Source organism: Molothrus ater, chromosome 13 (assembly GCF_012460135.2).
Source record: "Molothrus ater isolate BHLD 08-10-18 breed brown headed cowbird chromosome 13, BPBGC_Mater_1.1, whole genome shotgun sequence".
Classification (NCBI taxonomy): domain Eukaryota; kingdom Metazoa; phylum Chordata; class Aves; order Passeriformes; family Icteridae; genus Molothrus; species Molothrus ater.
In genome coordinates, this window is record NC_050490.2 from 10,778,376 (window position 1) to 10,801,388 (window position 23,013).

General features: G+C 43.2%; 1 protein-coding gene across 5 annotated transcripts in view; it reads right to left on the minus strand.

Annotated features, from left to right (window-relative positions):
- Nucleotides 1-23,013, minus strand: part of HOMER2 (homer scaffold protein 2) — a 64,568-nt gene that overhangs the window by 12,048 nt on the left and 29,507 nt on the right. For 2 of the 5 annotated variants that reach the window (XM_036389606.2, XM_036389604.2), the window contains 5 exons: nt 9,399-9,530; nt 3,262-3,354; nt 2,155-2,181; nt 1,872-2,056; nt 215-371 (listed from right to left, as the gene is read on the minus strand). In XM_036389606.2, coding sequence (XP_036245499.1) covers nt 215-371; nt 1,872-2,056; nt 2,155-2,181; nt 3,262-3,354; nt 9,399-9,530 — 594 coding nt within the window. The remainder of the gene's footprint in view (nt 1-214; nt 372-1,871; nt 2,057-2,154; nt 2,182-3,261; nt 3,355-9,398; nt 9,531-23,013) is intronic. The other 3 variants (XM_036389607.2, XM_054516224.1, XM_036389608.2) reach the window with 3 other exon arrangements.

Genomic DNA, 23,013 nt, shown 5'->3' on the forward strand with positions numbered 1-23,013 from the left:
GGAGCTTCAGGTGGTGCAGCAGCTCCTCTGCTCCCTCCTGCCTGCTGTGTGCAGAAGGCAGCAGCTGCCTGAGCTCCCCATCCACCTCCCATTCTTTCACAGGCCAGCTCCATCTGCCAGCACACACAGCGAGAAGCTGCAGAGACCCCAGAGCAGGAGCCCTGGTGGCAGCAGCTGGCTGCAGGGGCAGCTCTCCTGGGCGTGTGTTCTCTACCTTGCCCCTCAGCTGGTCGTTCTCCTCCTTGCAGGCTGAGAATTGCTTCTTCCAGTGCTCGATGCTGGCTGCTGACTCCTGCAGGGCCGTGGACAGCCGCGCGTTGCTCTCCCGCAGCGACTGCAGCTCCGTCTCCCACTTCTTCACGTTGGATGAGCTGAGAAAAACAGGACACCGTGAGGTGGTTTCACCTTGTGTCCCTGCGAGCTGCTGTTCTTTACCTGCCTGCAAACTCCCCCACCGCGGTGTGTTCACCATTAATTTGTTGCAATAGGAGGAAGAGCACTCAGATGTGTGCAATTGCCTTCAGCCATGACATTCCTGGGGAGAACAAAAGCCTTAATTTGACCGCCTCCGTCAAAACAAAGGGATCCACCAAGCCCAGCAGCAGTGCCTGTGTCTGGAACAAAAGCCCTGCTGTCAGAGCAGGCTGTAGGGTCCACTTGCACACAGGGGTCTCCCCTGGCAGGTCCCTGACAGCCCCTGAGCTGTGTGGCTGCAGCACCTGGGGCTGGGCACCTGCAGCCCTGCAGCCCAGCCACTCTGCACATCTGCAGATGGCACAGCAATCCCAAATGGAAGATTTCAGGGGGTTGACATGATCTATATTTGAATTTATTTTAATGCTGAGTCTTAACTATAAAAGTGTTACATAATGCTGCAGAATTAAACTACTCATTCCCCAAAGCTTCGAGCTGCAGCACAGAGCACAAGATTAGAGGGTGAACGGGAGGAAGGCTTTGAAACTCCCTGTGTGCTACTTGCTGCCTGCCTGTGGAGGTGTCTTCAGCAAGAGGAATGAGCTCACATTACTGTTTGAAGCAGGTTAAGCTACTGAAATGTCAATAAAGAGAGAAGTAGTACTTCAAACATAATATATGCAACCTTGAATTGCTCACTGGAAAATGCAGCTTACAGTGATGCTTTGTTTTTTAAATACTTTTTTAAGAGTAGCTTGATCTTGTTAGATTTTCCTTCCATTCACAGATACACATTCACATGCAAGAGGCAGACAAGGCAAGATCCCAATAGAGAATTACTCTATTTTAATGTTGTAACTTTGCATATTGCAACGCCTGTATTTTCACTACAGCTGCAAATTACTCTTCTCAGCATTTCCAAATTATTTATCAAAGCAAATAGCAAAAAATGTGATTTCAAGGGGCTCTGTCCACAATTTAGAAATATCCCCTAAGATTTCCAAGCACTCTGATGAAATTATACTTCTCACTTCAACTTTTTATGGTTGAGTTCATTGCCTTTCATAATTTTAAATATCCATATCTATTTTCATCAAAGTAAGTGTAGCAAACTCAAAGAAAGATTGGCTTCACATGTTATCAGCAGCAATTGCTCCCCTATGACTCTAATGTTATTTCTGTAGTTCTAAAACTTCCCGAAAGAAGATGGTTATAATAGTTGGCATCAGCAAAATAAAAGAGGGCTTATTTCTTCACAAACTACATCAGGAATAAATGAAATGGGAAATATTTCTCAACTGGATACCAGGAGATACTTGCTAAAATCTGTTCATTCATCCGTTCTGCAGCACCATTTCAAATTAATTGCAATCTGAATAATTTCTGTTAATATGATTATCCATCAGATAATTACAGCACACTTTTCCAATGCAATTTATGTTCTACTGGAACTTCACCTTTGGGCTAGAGCAAATTTTAATTTATCATTCTCAGATTTGAGATGTGCCTCAGCAGGGCCCCCGTGCGATGCCTTCTCGTCGTCGGTGCCATTCACACTTGAAGCTCGGGTGGAGGAGGGTGTTTCACGTCCAGACTCCTGCAGCACAACACACAAACCAACACTGGGTGTCTCCTGCATCTCCTGCAAGACCACAACACCAATTTCTTTGTAATCTTGATCCCACACCACTTGGCTGAGACCTCGGCTCTCCTGGCAGAACAGTGGTAACACACACATACCCTTTTCATCTTGGCTGCAAAGCTGGTCTGTTTAAAAAGAATGAAAAAATTACAGTGATACACAAATGGAAGTTTCAAGTGTTCAAAACGTTAAAAAAGCTTTTTTTCCCCTATAAGGCTTGTGTTTTTCAAAAGTTGTTTGGTTTTTTTAAGATAATGAAACAATACAACACACAAAGTACAAATAAACAAACAAAAATAGCACTGCTCCTACAAAGACATAATATTCACACACTGCTTGGTGCTGACCATCAACAGAGAACAAACAAAGTGAACTACAAAGACCACAACAAAAGTCTTTACAGAATGAGTGTCCAAAGTCAGCCACTCAGATTGATATTTGTGGGCCCCACAAATGGGGGTGGTTGCAACACTAAAACCATTCAGCAGCTTTTCCTGATCATTCACCTGAATTCCTCTCTGATCAAAATCTACCTTTCCTCCAGACATCAGCCCAGGCCAGGAACACCTGCTGAGCAGGGCTCATTCTCACTAAAGCAATGCACATGAAAATACAGCCAACCCTGCAGAGACCTGGGACCACACTCAGTTTCTCCAGTTTGCAGGGATCCCAGCCCTCGCTGGGCACTGGGGCACTGGCGGCACCAGGATGCTGCCCAGCAGAGGGTTCTGTGCAGATACACAACACAGGCTTCTTCCAACACCCCTGCTCCCACACCACAGCTGCCCAGGGAACACTGGACACAAAGTCAGGCAAAGCAAATGCCACAGGAGTGGGCTGGACAGATGACAAAGAAGGATATTGATGAATCTCATTTACTGTCTGCTGAAGCACTACACTGTCTGACTTCCCAGTGACTCAAACTGTGTTTAACAGTACAAATCAAAGGATGTATAGCTTTGCCTGTTATTAAAAAGTTGTAACAGCTCAAGGACTGCTGAAAATATTAGATTTAAATGAAAGTAAAGAGTATGGACAGATGAAAAATATTCCTCTGACAATGCTAATGTCCAGCAGCTGACAATTACCTTCAGCAATCTCCACTTTATATACTTTCAGCTGGCTGCCAGAAGCTGGCACAGTCCATTTGAAAATTTAAATTATTTATCCTGTATATGTACAGGTATTAAAGCTAAATTACAAACCTGTGAATGATTGCTTGAGGTTTCAATTTTCTCTTGAGATCTGTCTCTTGCAAGTTTGGCAGCTTCTTTTACTTCTTGGAACTTCTCTGCAAACTAGAAAAAGCATGAAAGATATTTATCAACATGATTAATCATCTATTAAACCATTAAGATTGCTATCTTCATATGGTATAGATGTCCAAAAGTGAACAACTAATTTTATTAATTTAGAATTTTTGGCAAGAGAAAACATTTTAATTCTTTGGAAGGATGGTTCTTCCAAGAGAAGTGTGGGTGTTTGTAAAAGAGGAACATCTCTATAACTCTGGCCAACCACAGTAAAAGCCCATGGAGGAAAAGGAACTGTTGGTGTCTCCTGGTTTGATTCGGTTCTGTTTATTTCCTCCCCCTCCTCTCTTTCCCTTGGTGCTGACAGTGTATTAAAGACAAAAGTATTAGAGACATATGTTTGGATAAAAATAGTATCAATGTCTTCCATTCCTAAGAGCAAGTGAATTCAATTAAAGAATGCAAATAAGTTCATCTGCAGGAGGTAAGCAAGGGATTATCAAGACACAGGAAAAAGGAGAAGAAAGTAGATCTCAATGTATGATGGAGTCCTTCAAAACCAGAGCTTTTCTGCTCCAATTTTCTTATTACTTTCAGCAATAAAGGTAGAAGACTTCAGATAAAGGCTTGAATGCTTCCTGTAAGAGGGATATATCAAACTGGGAGAGGTGAGGGAAAGGAAAGATAAAGATGGAAGGTAACAATCCCAACCTCTGTGAGTTGCTGTAGGACATGTGCTCCAAAGCCAGCCTGGCATTTTTGAAATACAAGAATTATCACAGCCAGTCAGGGTTGCAGGGCTTCAGACACTTTAAACAGTGTTTAACATTTTAAGAGGATTTCAAAGATGGAAAAAAAGGTATAATACATAATTTGTTTTTAAAATTATGATGTATCCACTATAAGAATTGGTAACTTTATCTTTCAGCTAACACTGCTTGCCTGTATTTTGAGAAATTTGAAATGCTGGAAAAGCAAGACATTTTAGAAGTAAAAATATAAACAGATGTACTTATTGCACAGTTTGTGACAAAAGGATTGCCATTACACCCTTGGATAATTCAGAACACTTATGAAAAAACTGTAAATAAAAGCAGGAAAAAAACATCCAAATTTACAGTTGAAGAATAGAGAGAAACATTATCCACTTAGCAATCTTGCCTTCTAACTTTAGATTTACAGCAGGTATTTAGCATGCTCTCCCAGTAAAATTTGGACTGTAGAGACTGATTAAACAAATCTTCTCCATTTGGTCTAAAAGAAATCTGGATTTACACGTGTAACACACACAAATGGCCATTTCCAACACCCACACCCACACACCATGGTTACACCCCAGGGATGAGCACATTCTGGCAGGTGAGTGATGCTGTGGGTGCACGCTGTGGTGTGTGGCAGGGCTGGGGGATGAGGATGGAGCTCGGGGATCAGCTGTCCTGGCCCAGAGCTGACATTGCACATGCAAGGGGTGTGCTCTGGGATGGCAGCACTTCAGCTGATGGCATTGCAGTCACTACACGCACAAATGACTTGATTGCCTCTCCAGCACTCCACAGATCGTTAAGAACAACCACATTACATTCGTGCCTTTAGTGATTTAACTCTAACTTTACACAAAGCATCTCTCCTGCTGTGACAGAGCAGCTATAACCAGCTGATTATTTCTAAAATGTTATATCAACAGTAAGTTCTACATTTGTGTTTCTTGTGGGTAGTGTAAGGCTGTTTTGAGTTTGTCTTTTATAATAAATCTTTCTCTTTTATGATAAATCTCTTCATCTTATGTATGAAAAATTTATGAGGGTTCTTCATGGACAATACGAAATATGAACAGACAAAAAGAATTGGAAGTGATCTATCAAATTTTATTTTTGCAGCTATCTTCATAAAGCACACAGGAGACTGCTGTGAAAAATTATGTGAGCTGGGAAGAAAAGGACATTTTCCCACATTTCCATAATAAAAAATTGCATATGATTGAGCAACGCTAATCTTCAATACTAACCCAATAATGACCTCATTGCATAAACGATATCAGTCATGTCTCCAGTTCACAACACTTGTATTAAACACATTTGCATTTAGAAAGTGATTGCTGCTTTCAAAGGGGCAGTGCCAGCCCCAGCTCTGCAGCAGCCCTTGCACAGGAGCAGAGCAGGAGGTTCTGGAGCCACCCAGAGCTCGAGGCTGCCTGACAGTGTGGCACAGGCACAGGGTCAAATCACCAGGAGAAATCAGATTTCCCTCTAGTAACCAACTGCTTCTGCCCAAACACAAATAATTGACAATTAATTGGTATCACAAAATCATGCTCCACCTCCAAGATCTATGTTGACTTTGAGCCATCAAACTATTACAAAAAAAAGGGAGTGCTTAATGAATGTCAAATTCCTGATAAAAAGTGTGTTCAGTAAATGAAAACTTGATAAGTGTGGTAAGTAATCTCAAGGGGCAATGAAAATCTCAGTACCCAAAACCAACAAAAATTCATCATGTTTCTTCTCCTTAGGTCCATGCTTGCCCTCTGGCAAAGTTCCCAAAATCAGCAAGAAAACCCCACAAAAACTGGAGTAGGAGAGTTGCCAACTGAATCCCACCCCAATAATCCATCATGGATTATAGGATGTGCCTTCCCACACCCCAGGACTGTGACTAAGCTGCAACATGGAGAAGATTTGCTGCTACCAACACTTGTGCAGCCTTCTGGTCAGGCAGCTGCAGCCATGAGCACTGCTTGATTAGGAGTCTTGGCCAGTGAAATTTAATGGGGACTCAAGGATGCTACTGTGCATTGCACAAATTATTTAAAGGCTGTTCAAATCCACCGTCAGTTTGTCACCAGGAGAAATATATATATATATATTCAAAGAGACCTCCTTAGCATTTTATACATTAAAAAGAATGATTTTGCACGCCTAGATTTTAAGCTCCTGGTCTGGCATTATATTTTATGTCTCCTACTGACAAATTGTGCCAGTATCAGATGAAACAGCTGCTCCCACCCAAAGCAGGCTCATAAATATTTCATCTCCCCCTGGATTTGCAGAAGGCTGGGTGATGTGACAGCCCCGGGGGAGCAGGGCTGTGCCATGACCCACAGCACACTCCTGCTTTTCCTGTGGCTCTCCTGGGATCAGCATGGGGCACAGGGGCTCCCAACAAGACTTTTTACCCCAGAAAGTGCCCAGTTATTTGCTCTGTCCCAGCCAGGGCATGTCCAGCTCTGATGGCAGCTGCACCAGTGGCTGTGCTGTGTGCTGGGGCAGACTCTGCCCCGAGCTCGCTGCCCTGCAATGCAGTGACTGGCACACAAAATGTGCAGAGAAATAAAGTCCAGGGCTTCCCAGGGGCCAGAGGCAGCTGCTTTATGATGTGCAAAGTCTGGCTTTACTGGGCTTCTCACCCGTATAAATCTTTGTCCCTATGCCCTTGGATACCTGCAGCTCCTCACACACAGCATCCTGAAGGAGAGCAGAAATCTTCCTTAACCCCTTGGTGTGCAAAATTCAGCACTGCCTGCAGCACCAGCCCTGCCTGCTCACCCCACACACACTGTCACTTTTGTGATTCCTGCCTCAGTCTGGCTGAAGCATTTGAACAATGCCTTGAGACCCTTCCGAGGCACAGGGTGGGGAAAGGAGGGTCAGCAACTCCTGCAGAAGGGGAACAGGACCCTGAGTAGGACATCAGCCCTAAGCCCTGGGATTCTCCCAATCAATGTGAATGGTAATTAGGTTACTGGGTCACAGAATGCAGTTTTCATTAATGGCTCATGTTTAATTTGAACTGCTTTTCCCTACAGGTATGGATTAATGCTTTAAGTATCTCAAGAGAAGCAAAGCATTAGAATGAGGCAATATCTTTTATTAGGCCAAGCAATATACTTAAAAATGCAGGCATTTTTAGGCATGCTAACCTCTTCTCCTGCCTCATTATTTTCCACTGCTTTCAACTGACATTTTTCAGCTTTATTTATTTATATTTATTTTAAGCCAGGGCTATTGATCTCTGGTTTAGGGAGGTTTTAGCGTGCCCTTCCAATTCCTGACTAAGCACTTCAATTATTTCCTGTAAAATAGGCAAGCTTTAATTTATATCTTTTATAAGAGTATAATGATATTAATATAAAATGAAACTTGATTTTACTATTCCCAGTACACTTATATAGCTGTAATCTCACTCTCAACTCTGATCTTTCTTACTAATGGCTCAATAATTAAACTGAGAAGCACAGACAATAAAGAAGTATCTTTGTCCCATTGCTTTACATGGTGATAATAAACAGGTTTTCCTATATTTTTCAGCTAGATAACTGTCAGAGTTTTGGGATTTTTTTCTTTTTAAAAAAATAATCTCAAGCTATTTTTAGAAGTGCCCCCCTTAAGCTCCCTCTCAATATTCTGACCAGAAAAAGTCTTTCTGCTGATTTGGAAAGCCTTTCATGCAGGTAGAAGGTTGCATTTTGGGCACTGGGCTCTTCAGCAGATCATGCAGTGCACACAAATGTACAAAGTGACCTGGGAAGAAACACAGCTGGGGCTGGTGCCCCTGTGCCCACATGAATGACCCAGGTTATTCCCACTGGCCTGGACTGGCCACATGAACACTGATGGGCTGATACCAGCAATGCATTTCTTCTGAGCGTGTTTGATAAGGTCTGCAGAACATGGTAAAATTTCTCTGATTAGGCTGCAAAGTCCTCCAAATGTACCTCCTGCCTTACTATAGTGAACCCAGTGCCTTATTTCATTATTTACCCCTCTTCTCCTGAGCCAGACCCAGCAGCACCTGCTCCATGAGGCACTCATGTCATGTTACAGAGGTGTAACTTCAGTAATCCAGGATTAAAAACTACTATCCAGAGGTGCTAATTCTCCCATTCAGTGTCAAAAGGTTGCATTATATCATTACTATATATGTTTATCTGTTACTCAAAAAAAATTATTCCCTAGGTCCATTTTAATCCTCCTCTATTCCCATGTATCTTATTAGCTACTATGAACACCTCTTTGCCCCAAGAGTGAAGAAAATGCATGGGTGAAATGAGCAGTCCTGTACACTTGAGAAAGCATCATAAAACATATCCATCTCCAACAACTCATTTTTAAACCAGCTTTGCATATCATGCCTTTATCTCTGAAGAACAGATTAATGCCATAGCACTTTTATGGGCACCCCAAGTCCAAAAATAATTTAACATATGAAAATTAAAATAACTTTTACCTTTAAGAAACACTTGCAAAAATGCAATTCTCTAGAAAATGCAAAAACTTATCAAGGCAGCCTTACTAAAATAAATTCCTGTAACAACTCCCTTGATAGGGAAGCCCTTCTAGTGCAGTGCTCTGCCTTTGCTGCTTTAGACACCACAAGAAACACCTTCTTCTCCTGATCCTTTTCTTATTAAAGCACAGGAGAGGACAGCAACCTGAGAGGCTGTGGCATGCCCAAGGACACCCTGCTGAGGTCACTTATGAAGCCCAGTGCCAAGCAGCCAATGCCTCAGGAGTCAAGTATGTGTGAGATAAGCAGAGCTTTTTACCACATGAACAATCATCTCAGCTGCTTGATAAGCACTTGTCAAGACCACCACTCCAGTGACAGAGGAGTATTTTCAGGTGCTGCTTATTCAGAACAAGAGGCTGCTCTAGCCTTTACAAGCCTGTTAATGTACCCAGTCCCTAGTCCAGGGAAGTCTTTCATTAATACCAAACTCAGGGTGAGGTGCTAATGCAGAGGCAGTTTTGTCAGCAAGCCTGACATCAGGATACTCATCCCCTGCAGCAGCAGCAGCACTCACTGCCACCCACAGGCAGTGGTAACTCCAGGGATGGTAATTCTGGTATTTCCAAGGATGGTAATTCTGGAATTCCAGAGGTGGTAATTCTGGTATTATACCAGAAAAAATACCATCCAGGGATGGTAATTCTGGTAATTCTGGCAATTCCAGGGATGGTAATTCTGGCAATTCCAGAGATGAGCGACCTGCAGTGCTGAGCAGGACCTGCAGTACACACAGGCTGGAGATGTGCCAGGCTGCATTTCCAAGAAGCAAACAGCCTTTGCAGCCCTGCAGTGAGCCCTGTTACCTTTGTCAGCTGCTGCTCAGAGGGGAAGCCCAGCCCGAACACGGTGTTGGCTCTGCTGTCTGCCCACTGCCCAAACTTCTGTGATGTTTTGGTGAAGGTCATGTTGGGGGTGATGGTGCTGTTTATGATCACCTGGTCACAGACAGAGCAAAAAAAAAAAAAAAGAATTAAAACGTGCAAGTCACATCGGAAATGCATATCCTAGCAACGGTATCATGCAAAGCAATTAGCAGTCTAAATTGGGAAATTGCTGTGTTCAGAAATTTTTTTTTCCAAAATAAACAGTTGTTTCCTTGTCTTAATTCTTGCAGGAGTTCTGATGCTTTGTCTTGTTTTTCAAAGTACCATCACAGCCCTGCAGTTAAACGTGGCTGCAGGAACGTCACTGAACTCAAAGCAGGGTCAGGAGGCACAACACTACCCTGGCAGAAATGCAGATGCAAGATCCTTTTTAAAATCCTTTTTATTTGCATCAGGAAGCCACACAGCCACTGCCCCAAGAGTTGCCTGCTTGAGGCCTCCTAGCAGGGCACCCCCCAGTAACACCTGAACTCGCACTTGAAGGGCAGAGAGATATTTCTGCATTTTTCCATCTGTCCTCAGGCCTCCACAAGCAGGATGACATATCAGAAGTTTCAAACCAGAGACATATCAGAAGTTTCAAACAAAGCCAGACAATAAAAAGCAAGACAAGGAGAACTGATAGCTTAACAGGGAACTTAACTTGGGAGGGTGGTGAAGCACATCACCAGCAATGCATATGCAGTATCAAATGTGGGCCTTGGAACAAATATTTTGCCTCTTTACACTAACTAATATCTGCTTCATCACCAGAAGCCCTGAAAGCAACAGTGGTTCTTGTAATTAAAGAAATAGCCAACAAGAGGAAGGCTGGTGGATGAAGCCTCTGAGGAACTTAGTGGAGCAAATATAAAATGTAATCTTGCTAAGAGGAATGAGGTATATGTCAGTTCATTATCAAAAATCTTAACTTTCCTTTCAAGATACATCATTATATCAGTCTGGCGACTTCTTCCCCTGGAAATTAATTCATGTACAATGTTCTTTCTGCTAGCAGAACAAGAGCTTTCTTTAGTAATGCCTACCATCATTTCCAAAATGCAAATTATGCAGTAATTAAGCCCAATCTGTGGGACAGTTTAATTAACATGATCAGGAAGTATCCTGGCAACATCATTTACTTGTATTCCAAGCAGTTTTTTCCTAAGCTATCATTTACATTTAGCAAAAAGTGTGATTTTTTTTTTTTTTAATAAATTTACCAGAGGAAGATCCTTACTTGCTTCCATCCCCTCCCTGACTTTGGACCACTGTGCTGACACTTTCATTTGCTTTCTTAAAAATTGCTCAACTTATTTCCTTCCTTTTGCATCATCACTTTCAAACAAACCTACGATTTTCTGCCATTCCCCACCACTGGAAGTTTCCCCAGAAGGATCAAGACAGAGGAGAGCCAGGTGAGTGGTACCCCTGAAAATGTCCTTTGCAGGGGAAAAAAACAGAGCACAGGCAGAGGTAGGAGCAAAGCTGCCCAGGTGTGCTCTCCTCCAGCTAAGTTGTGCCATAGGAACAGCCAACATAAAATCTAAATGTCATTTCAGTAATGTAAATTAAAAGAAAATCAGAGATTTATGTAGGGGTTTGACAGTGCAAAGGGACTGTGATAATACAAGGATTGCATGGTACAAAGAAGAGGAGGAGAAGCTACCACCAACCCCAAAATTCAGGGTACTTTCCAGAAACTTTAAAGAAAGTGCTATATGTATACTTCTGCTTAAAAAAAAATCTTACATCAGACAGATGAACCACTTGCAAATGTCTAGCTTCTCAAGTTACAGAATTTATTTTAAAAACTAAAAACCTCCCAGAAATTTCAAGTCATAGAAAGTATTATTTCAGTCCTGCTGTGCCTATCAACTTAGACATCTGGGGAAAAAAATAATAAAGTGACCAGTTTGACTGAAAGGCAAAAGTTTCACTCACTGACAGCTGACCCTGAGTAGAATAAAATTCCTCCATGCCTCCTACAATAATCATTGAGAAAATACAAACATATTTAAAAACACACAAATCTTTACAACACAGTTCAGTATTATGAGACATGATAAAAGCAACGATGAAGGCTGCAAACTTTAAACCAAGGAACACCTTTGAGCAATGAAATGCACTACATTAGCTGAGCACCTTAGAAGTTAATTTTTTTTCTATGGCAAGTGGAGAATCCAAGGAAAGGTTGTGGTGAGCACACACCTCCAAGAAATTGACAGTTCATCTGTTAAATTTATAACAAGCTGCTGTTAGTGAAACTGCCTGGAAGCTGTCTCTCCCTTTCCCCTTAAATCCTCCTCTGCCAGTCAGACACTCCAGAAATGCTGCATTCCTACAGAGAAGTGAAAACCTAAGCAGAAGCTTAGGAGATTAAATCAGAGCTCATGTTTCTGTGAGTTCAGAGGAGATGGAGGCTGTGGGTACATGGGGCTTATTCACCTGCTCCTCCTGCCCATCCTCACCCCATCTGTACACTCACTATCCCAGTTAGCACTGCAGAGCAGTGACACTCCACTGCCAAGGGAACAATCCTGTTGGCTGTGTTTAGGAGAAAGAAAGGGTGCTGTGATTTCAAAGAACAATGAACACTGAGGCTTGCAGGTGCTCCTGCCAGGTAACCCAGCTTGTCCCCATGGCAGGGTCACCCTTGGATATGTGGGACCAGAAGGAGAGTGCTCCCCTCTACTCCTTCATCCTCTGGGCACATGGTCTCAGCTGGGGCAGAGGGAAGCATTTGTGACCACCACAATGGGAAAGGTCAGATAAACTGGGAAATTTTTCTTTTTCTTTTTTTTCTTAAAGTATGAGCCAGAATTTTCAAATTTCAAAAGAAGGAGAGAAGTAAAAGGGCACTATTTTGCTGCAGACAGGATGAGCCACCAGTCTCTTTTCCATCCCTACCTGCAATCCAGCATGATAATTCTATAAGAAAAGGCCACTCATCAATTCAAATGAGCCCTTATGGAATACTTTGCATTTGGTCCTCATTTGTATAATACACACACAATGAAATTCAAGCTGCACCATAAAATGGAATAAACTTGTGGACTTTCATCCAGGATAATGGATTCAGAAGACAAACTACTCTCTAATCAGATGCAATCAATCCCTGAAGTGGTTAAAGAGTTCTCCCTAAAGACAAAGGCAAAGAGAAGTATAATATAATAAGCACCTTACAGAATAATAAACCCATTCATCATACTCACTTGTCTACATGTGGTTAAAATAAAATCTGCCTTTGCACTCACCTACATGCAAATGTATCAGATGGCAAACATTCCTGATACACCTGCATGAGCCAAGCAAAATCTCATACTAATTTCACTTCCTTTGGGAGAAAATCAAACCTGAGATGTAAATTTTAATCTGAAGATGACACAGAAATATATTCACAGCACAAGGCAGTGCTACCTCACCCAGAAATGACTCCAGACATTTAGAAACACACTGGGTGCATTCATCAGATAAAAGTGAATGCAAATGGGCTGGTGTAGAGCAGAACATTCATGGGCTGAAACACACCCATCCTGCTGCCTTCCCACGGAGAGAAAGTGCCAAATAAATCAAGAAGGAAGAGGTCACAAGATGACCCGAGTGCGTAGAAGGAGAAAAACACGCTGGCAGCTCCTGCTGCTCGTGATGCATGAGCAGAGCCCACAAATGCAGCTGCTGCTTCTTTTAGGGGACACTTGCAGTATCTGAAGGGCTCCACTCCTGCACACCCTGCACCACAACAGTGCAGTGAGGGGAAAAGCCCATGTGGCTCCTGGAAATGCAGTCCCCAGGCTGCTGCCCCGTGCACACACGGTGAGCAGGAATGCTGGCAGCTGCAGCGCACAGGGGCCCTGCCAGCCTGGTTCCAGGGCCCTCCCTGATCCATCAGCCCTGCCAGCCTGGCTCCAGGGTGCTCCCTGATCCATCAGCCCTGCCAGCCTGGCTCCAGGGCCCTCCCTGATCCACCAGCCCTGCCAGCCTGGCTCCAGGGCCCTCCCTGATCCACCAGCCCTGCCAGCCTGGCTCCAGGGCCCTCCCTGATCCATCAGCCCTGCCAGCCTGGCTCCAGGGCCCTCCCTGATCCATCAGCCCTGCCAGCCTGGCTCCAGGGTGCTCCCTGATCCATCAGCCCTGCCAGCCTGGCTCCAGGGCCCTCCCTGATCCACCAGCCCTGCCAGCCTGGCTCCAGGGCCCTCCCTGATCCATCAGCCCTGCCAGCCTGGCTCCAGGGCCCTCCCTGATCCACCAGCCCTGCCAGCCTGGCTCCAGGGCCCTCCCTGATCCATCAGCCCTGCCAGCCTGGCTCCAGGGCCCTCCCTGATCCATCAGCCCTGCCAGGGTCACAGCAAGGAACAGCTGAGAGAGAGCTCAGCTCCAAGGGGAGGAGAGCAGCGAGGGCAGAGAGCATCTGGCACAGCCCCCAGGAGGAAGAGGACGGATGGATGGATGGATGGATGGATGGATGGATGGATGGATGGATGGATGGATGGATGGATGGATGGATGGATGGATGGATGGAGACTGAAATAACAGCTGTGAAATAGGTAATAAATGTATTGGCCAATGTATTTTCAAACTGTGTTAAATTAAATCAGAAAAGGACACCTTATTCTGGGACAACAATGCCAGATTAGGAATTATTCTGGAATTTCCCCTTTAAATTCACATCACCTGTTACTCTGAAATAACCACACCTCCAGAAAAGCCCCAAGGCTCCAAGCCATAAGACCTACTCCTGAAGACTATACTAAAATCTCCCCACTTCATTTTCACACCTCTGAAAATGTGCTTCCAGTTTGCAGCCCTTGTGAAATTTAATTTCCTCAACCCACCAGGCTGCTAATCTTCAGTAAAGATGTATCCCAGTCTAAAAACAGAATTGCAGAAGGAAAGAAGCTGCTAATCCTCTGGCCATAGCTATCACAGGCTCAGCAGGTTCTTCCAGCTCATCAAGTCAACATGAATCAGAGGGGCTTGTGACACAGGCTGTGAAGATGAGGAGTCAGAGGTGGATTTGCAGACAAATTCTTCCTTTATCCCAAATATTCAGCAATATTTCTGTGGAATTAGCCCACCTACATGTCCATGATCTGTATTATCCTTTACACTATATACCACATTCCCTACCTGTGCTTCTAGACAGAATCTAACAGCTTTTCACCAGGATGTCACTGGTGATAAACCACTCATCTCATTTCTAGTCCTAGAAAGCCCATGTGTACACACACACACACACACACACACACAAGCACTGTTAATCAAGACAGTGGTAATAAAGGGAAAAAGAGATTCCCTTGCTAAGCCCACCAAGCTGAGTAAAGCCAGGGAAGCACAACGACACACAAAACCAAAAACAGTAATGTTTTTTGTTCTAGCTTTTATCTTCTGCAGCTGACACCTACCTGGCACTTTTCCTGCACAGGCTGAGGGTATGAATAACTAGCTTGGGAGACCTGTAAGTGCACATTAAGAAGAGCACAGAGTTTCACTTTGCTCTTCCTCCTGCCCCACTGCCCCTGGTGCTCAAGAGGGAACTGAGCCCAAGCACAGCTGGCAGAGCCCCTGCCAGGCTCCTGCTCTGGGTACCCTCCCTTCACCCCTAAGTGCAGTGAGCACTGCTGCTGCTTTTCAGGAATTCCTGTTCTACACAGCTAACCAGGACAGCAGCTGTTTCACCCATCACCGGGCTCCAAAACCTTCCACTGCCACAGCAGGTGCTCCTGCAGAGGAACTGCAGAGGTTCCTGCCAAGAGGGAGACACCAGGACATCCTGCAAGACACACAGAACTGGGCATTTCCCTCCCATCCTGAGCTCCCTCTGCAGAAAAGAGACTCCTTCTATGGGTAAAGCCTCTCATGTGCTGCTGCTGATTGTTTTATGGGGAAAAGGGCCATTTCCACAGTTGCACAGTGCTTTTTTTCTCTTAAATTGCCTTGCATCCCCAGGATAATTCCATTAATTATGATGTTCATTTTTAACCCCAAAACCCAACAAATCAAAAATTTCTCATACAATTTTTGTCCTTCTTCATAAATAGAGATGTAAAAATAGCCCCCCACCCAATAAAAAGACTAATAACTGTTTTTCCTCTGATGAAATACCTCTGTTGCAAAGCCCTCACTAAGAACCTGTCTAAATGCAACACAAGTGGGTTCATGATTGTGTGGATTCTATTAAGTAAATCTCCTGCTACACCTACTCCACTGCTCTCTTTTTCTTCCCAAGGTAATTAACATCTCTGCAGAGTTGGCTTCCCACCTCCACCATCCAGTCTAAATCTCTAAAATCTCCTATTTTTGCTTTGACATCTGACTAGAATTTTTTTTTCCTTTTAGGCACAGCACACACATCCACCCACCCACAGGATTCAAAGCACCAGCAGCTGTTTCATGAAGAAAATCTACAGCAAGGGTTTTGAAACCCTCTGGAACAAATTGCTACCCAGGAATTTCATGCAACAATTTACAAAATATATAAAGCAAGATGCTGTTGTATTATTTTCATATGAGAAATAAGATTCCTAACTTATCACAAAAAGGGAGAAGGATACAGTGGAGATTCTGGGTTTTTTTCCAAGTGACTAATATTGGGGTGAGGGAGAAGGCTGCTTTGACTACAATTATAAAAAAATTATAAAACTTCCCATAGACATATCATGTTTACATTTTGGAAGATTTAATATAAGCATATCATCTTTGTGTGCAGTATAACCCCATCCCTAAGTTAATTATTTAAGCACTGATCATTTTCTGCTTTCTTCAAATTTATGACAACAGCCTCACTGAAGCCTGCAGGTCCCTCCTGAAAGGCAGAAATGGCACAACCACACAGCATCATTAACCACTCCTCTGCTCTTTAGCAACCTACACACCCTGGGAATGGTCAGCGATAGGAGAGCTTCAAAATCTGGCAAAAGCGTCCCTTGGCATGAGCAATGGCCATGATGGACAGGTACATTATTTTAGGAGGTAACAGGATGCCCAGGTTTCTGCACACAGCCATCCCATGGTTTCAGAGACCTGTCTGGCACGTTCAGACAGCTCCACATCACCCCTGAGTCTGGTGATCACAAACAACTCTGAGTGGGCCAGCCACTGAAACACTTGGTTGGCACAGCTTTTCTGACTCATTTTACAGAGGGGTTTTAAAAAGGAAAAATCTACCAGACCAAAGTTTCCCTATTTGCTGGTAAGTGGTGCAGCAAGAGATCCTTAGCAGGGATTTGTACCTTTTCTTTTTAGTGAGTAACAAATTTCATTTCTGCAAAAGTCTTTGCAATCTTGTGGATTCAGCTGTGTGGGGTCTTTCCAGAGCCAGTGACACACACACACAACACACATAACAAGCAGAAAAATGAGCCAGACAGGAACAAACAGTGGCAGATGTGCCTCTGCTCTTCTGTCAAGGATACAGCTGTTGACAGCACTCTGGTATGTTTTCTCCTAAGCTTACTAACCAGCTTCTGAAGGATTTACTTCCAGAAATAATCCAGGAAATGAACTGAGAATTTTTCACATTTCAAAGTTAATAACTTGGAAAGAGATTAATATAGAAATGTTTAAGTGGTATGAGATCTACAGCTCCAGACTTCAATTTTTTTTCTAAACCAGAGCACAACCTCAGGAGATTGGTCATGGTTTCTGGCTGATTCAATCTCAAGTGACCCACCAAATTTCCTGGCATTTTCTTTGCCCCCTTTGTCAGCTTTTGACAAGCCCACTTTTTCATCTGGAGTTCCAGGTCTTTTTTTGTGCAAACATCTTTAACTTTTTCTTCTATTCTTGGCTCATCTCCACCAGCATTACTAGTTCTGAAATTTCAATTGCAGATAAGCCCTAACCATTTTTTCTCATCCTCTGAAGACCTGTTCATACAACTGCACCCAATAAAACCAGTTCCAGCTATCTAAACCTGCCTTAGCAACTGTTGGACAATTCTCCTGCAGACACAACTCCAGGCAATGTCCTTTCCTCCCAGTTATTAAATCCTGCACCTCCCCTCAGCCTGAATTTCTGAATACTTGATAACACCTTAAGCAAACAAAAGATGATGCAAGTGAGTAGTCTCATCCTTGGCTGACAGCTCTGCTTCTCCTTTCTGCTCTATTTCTCCCTCACCAAGTTCCAAAGAAAGCGTTCTCAATTTTGAATGTTGAGAGAGAAACCAAAACTCAAGCAGCTTTAATCAAGCCAAGTACACCCCTAGCACAGACACTACAAATATTTTCAGTCCATCAGAGACTGTTTTTCCTTACTTTCCTTCACTCTTACTTCAAAAATGTCTTTGAGAGGAGTATGAAGTCCTGGTGTGTGGAGCAGAAGGATCCAGCACAGACCTCAGTGTGCTCACCCCAGATGCTGATCCTTGTTAAAATGTCCATTTCCTTTCCTACTTCAGTCTGTCCTACTCCAGCTCCCCCTAACCCCAACATTCCCATTTGTCTTTGATACTCCACAGGTCCCTCTGGAGCAGAGGCTTGGGGCACACCCCACAGCTCCTCCTGTCCTGTCCCCCGGCTGCTGCTGCTGCCCCAGAGAAGCAATCCCTGCCTAGGGGGCACCAGCATCACCCACTGAGGGCAATTTCTCCTAAATTGAGAGTTCTCTCTGAATCATCCCAACTGAGGCTAAAAAAAAATCTGGAAGTCGCATTACCACAACTCTAACACTTGTAAATGAAATCAGAAAATAGCTATTAAAAATATTATTTACTGCAAGTTGTTTCACTGTCTGAGTGAAGGACAGTTCCAATGTAGGTTATGCTGCTGGGCTTTGCCTCAGGCCAGGCCAGATGTTCTGCTCTCAGTGTGATCACTGTACAAAACAAAGGAGAACCCATCTACAAAAGGAGCAGCTGCATCTCAGAGAGCAGCTCAATCCAGTTTCAGAACAACATGACCAAAAGGCACCACAAAAAGCAGCCTGAGATTCCTCAAGCACCTTTTACAAAGTCTTTTGTTTAGCACTACTGGCATCAGAACATTCTCCAGCAGATGAGCATCATTCTCCAGCAAGGCCTGGGAAATCTGAGCCAGGAAAAGCACAAAACACACCTGGTGAGACTGATGAAATGACACCAAATTATTGCAAAGGCTTTAGTTTGGATTAACAGTATATACACACTGATACTATTGTAGCTGTTCTGTCTCAACAGAATTTGTCTATCCTATTCTTATATATTTTATTACCTATTTGGAGTGGTCCCGTGCAGAGCCAAGAGTTGAAACTGATGAGCCTTTTGGGTCCTTTCTAACACAGGATATTTTATGATTCTCTGATTACATAATGTATATAGGAAATCACAAACCCACAACTAATGTTTTTATTTAATAGTCATCTCAGTAGCATAAAAGCAATGAGATGTTTATTGTAACATGCACACAAACTGTGCACATTGGAAGACAGGACTATGCACTAAAATTGTATTTTGTAACATATTTTGAGTATAATTTTTATATAGGGCATTAATTAGTTCCATCTGCTGACCCTGGTATCATCTACAGTGCTTAAATTCATGTTGAAATTAACCCAAATAGTTCATGAAATAACACACTATGATGAAGAGGGGATAAAGGCCACCAAATATGCTTAAATTTCTGTATTACAGTAATCAGCCAGACCAGTACTGGAAATCTTCTTTTACAACATATGGACAAGAAGGCACAAATACTGGATCAGTGAAACCAGACCTTCAGAGGTGAAAACCTGGACTCCTTTGCGCTGGTTTGCCCTAAAGCAGTGCCACCCCCAAGCAGTGTCACATGCTGCCTTTTGAGGAAAGGTCCTTTCCATGCTGGCTCTAGGTGTCAGACCTTACAGTAATACTGAGCTCATACTCCTCCCCCCACCCAATCCATGTTTTATGGCTGGCACACTTTCTGGGACCACTAGAAAAGATTTCCCACTCAGCCTGGAAGAAACTGAAGGGCAAAAACAGCATGACAGAAGAAGTTTTAATCTCTTGGTGGAAAAAAAAAAAAAAGCTTTGAGAAGATGGAATAAAAAATATTTTAATTTAATCAGATTTTACGAGCAGGCACTCTCTGGAAATCATAGTCCTGCCAGTGCTGCAGTCAGCAAAATCATTTTCAGGGTGAGGAGTGGGACCTCTTGGCATTTGAGCAGGCAAAGGGCAGCTGGCTGGGGCTCCAGCAGCACCACACTCCTCCAGGGTACAGCACACAGCACTCCTGACAAGCAAGGGCCAGAAATAAAACTAGGGCAGGCAAAACTAGAAATCAAAGAATCTCCCTCTCTTTGACAAAACACACACAAATACCCTCACCCACACCTTTCATAGCATTTCAGGATTTATCTATAGACATTAAAAGAAAAGCCAACACACCACTTTGTAAGGTCACTTTTAATTTACTTTTACATCCCTTTATCTTTGGCTACCCAAGGCTGTAAAACATCCTCTGTAGTTCCACTACAAAACTATTAAACCTGAAAAATTAGGTAGTTAAAAAACTTAGGTATTTAAGAAAAAGTAGGCATTAAAAAAACCAAAGCAGCCTATATGAGTGCACTTAATTCCTCGGGTGCAGGCTCTGGTGAACACACACTGACACTCTGAATGCCAAGTGAGAAGGCAATATTTTGATTGTTGCTGCCACACATTCTCACAAATCATACCCAGGAGGTCCCAGAGGCAGAGTTAAATGCTGCCACACCAACGCAGACCCCTGGAGAGGTACACACTGCCAGAAGCCATTTATAATTCAGTGCCAAAAATTTTGTAATATATAAATTACTTGGTAGGTTTTTTCCCTGTGAAAGAGTTGCTATTGATTTAATGGCTGAATTTACGTCAATGGAAGAAAAAAAAAAAGAATGAAAATATCTAGTCAGACAAAGGAATTTCATCTGTGGTACCATACCCTGTAATTGTTTTCCTCTGAAAGAAAAGATTCTGAAATCTAAGAGTCACCTTTTGGCAAAATACTCTAGGATATTTTTAACAACTATGCCTTAAAATAATTCCTTTTCCATGGGCAAAGAAAAAGATCTGTTTTGAGCCTCTGAACACATCACTGGAAGAACTCAATTTCCTCTTTGTGTGCTGAGGACACCTGCCTCCAGTCGTGACAAGAAAAGTGTGGTTATAAAGAGGTGGGCAGCTTTTACATTAGGCAGCAATTAGTTCCTGGGACAGGAACTGAGAAAGCCAGGAATACATCAAATATTAGCAGATTTACCTCCCTAAATATCTGCTGCCACAGGCTGCTGGGGCTGTGTCCCTGCCAGCTGCATTGTCCCCCGTAAATCACACTGTCCCCTGCACTGATGCCACTCCATCCAGCAGCTTCATCACACCACATAATACACTGTATTCACTTCGGGGAACACTCTGTGAATACTGATTGGCAACATTTGGCCCATATTCTTATTCTTACTAATTGCAATTTACTTCAGAAACAGACCCACTGATTTTGCTTTCCCAGCACAGCAATTTTTCTGGTTCTCCCTTCAATACTTTCACACACTTATGCCCAACTTAGCTGCTGATCTCCAATATTCGAGGTAATTATCAGGTAATAAACTCTTAAATGAACTAGTAACTGGGAAGGAGTGTCAGCTGACTGGTTTTTTCCTCTGAAACACAGTCTTTGCTTCTTCATCATGTATTTTCCACAACCACCCTTGCAATGTAGTAGTTTTTTAAAGCCTGATTTTAATTTTTTTCTAGTCATCTGTTTAATCATCTCTCAGAGACAACTGGGGACTGGCATCTGTGATGACTCTTGCTGCATCACTTTGCTGCTGCCAGCTCAGTATGTCTCGCTATGCACTTTATTGCTGGCTATTAATTTTTAAGCTAGCTTTATGCTCCTTATTAACAGCTCATTTCTCAAAAGAGAAAAATGATGTTGTTGCAATCCCAAGTTTTATAGAAATACAACATGAACATCTGAGAAGAGGGCAGAGGCTTGTTTCTGAGGGATTATATTTCCATCTCAAATTCCTTTCCCTCTTCTCTACGCTGTTTGGGTAACACGTAATTTCGCTTTATAAAAAATAAATAAACCCACCAACCAGGGTACTGTCATGCATTATTCCTGAGGATGACAGAGGTTATTGGTCTGCATAATTTTCATGCCATCAAACTTCCTTTTTGCCTCCAAAAGGCGAGCCAATGTAGGCCACTTTTAATGAGGAGCCCTGTGTGTGCCTTTCCCCACACTGCACAGCAATTGGGCACTTGAAACTTCATGTTCTCCCTGCATCATCACCATATTTTGTCTTCTTTCAACAGGGCTGACTTTTGTCCACAACGCTGGGCACTTTCATATGGTGAAGTCTCTTGGCTGCCTCATTAACTCTGAATCAGTGTGTGCCCTTGCATTTTACTGTATCATTTCCTCCAGCATTCATTTTGCTGCAGTTAGCCTCTAGCTAGAAACTTCTAAATACAAGATGAAATTACTTGCTTAACAACATACAAGTCAATTATAAGGCCATTAAAAGATACACTAATCTATTCCCTTGTTTGGTCATGGCATCTTGGTTAAGATCATGCAGTGTATTCTCATATGGTATCTGTGAAATCTTCTGCTATAAATTGTAAGCTCCTGTCCACAGCACCTGTTTTCCTGTGAAAGACACAGGAATTAGAAGAGCTGCTGTCTTTAGCTTTGCAAACACAAGGAATTAAAGTGGTACAAGCTGTGTGGAATCTAGGGTTTCCTCTCTGCAGTGCTTCATTCCCCAGGTATTTTAATGGGTTTGTTATTGGGATGGGAGAATTTGAAAGAAACCCAGCACCTGCAGGCATACACTCTCTCCTGGCTGGCCTGGACTCCTGAATACTCCTCTGCAAGGGAAGAGTTAAACTCCCTAGACTCCACTCTGCTTCCTATCTTTACCCTATTCTCTTTCTATTCCATTTTTCTCACCACCCCCATGTGCAGCATCCAGACTCTCCTCTCCCTCCCCAGGGGCTAAGGCAGAGGCAGTGAGTGCTGCACTGAGCTGGGCAGCTCCTCTGCCAGCCAGGCTCACAAACTGAGTTACCAATAAATATTGGGACTTTAAACACCTTTAAACACATGGGCTCAGCAGTTCCCTTAATCCCTATAGTATTTATTATATTAAAACTATACTAAAAGAATAGAAGAAAGGATTTCATCAGAAGGCTAGCTAAGAACAGAAAAGGAATGATAACAAAGGCTTGTGACTGACTGAGACAGTCAGGACAGCTAGACTGTGATTGGCCATTAATGAGAAACAACCACATATGACCAATCACAGATCCACCTGTTGCAATCCACAGCAGCAGATAACCATTGTTCACATTTTGTTCCTGAGGCCTCTCAGCTTCTCAGGAGGAAAAAATCGTAAGGAAAGGATTTTTCAGAAAATATCATGGCTACAAATCCCCACCTTAAACCCACTGCTAAATCCTTCTGCTCCCCTCTGCCCTGTACCTCGGGGGTGTGGTGACAAGGGACAAGGAGGAGATGGGGACAGGCTGTGCCTGCTGGGAGAAGAGAGGATGGGACTGAAGGACAGGGCACTGCACAGGGTCTGGACCTTTGGGGACAGCAGCAGC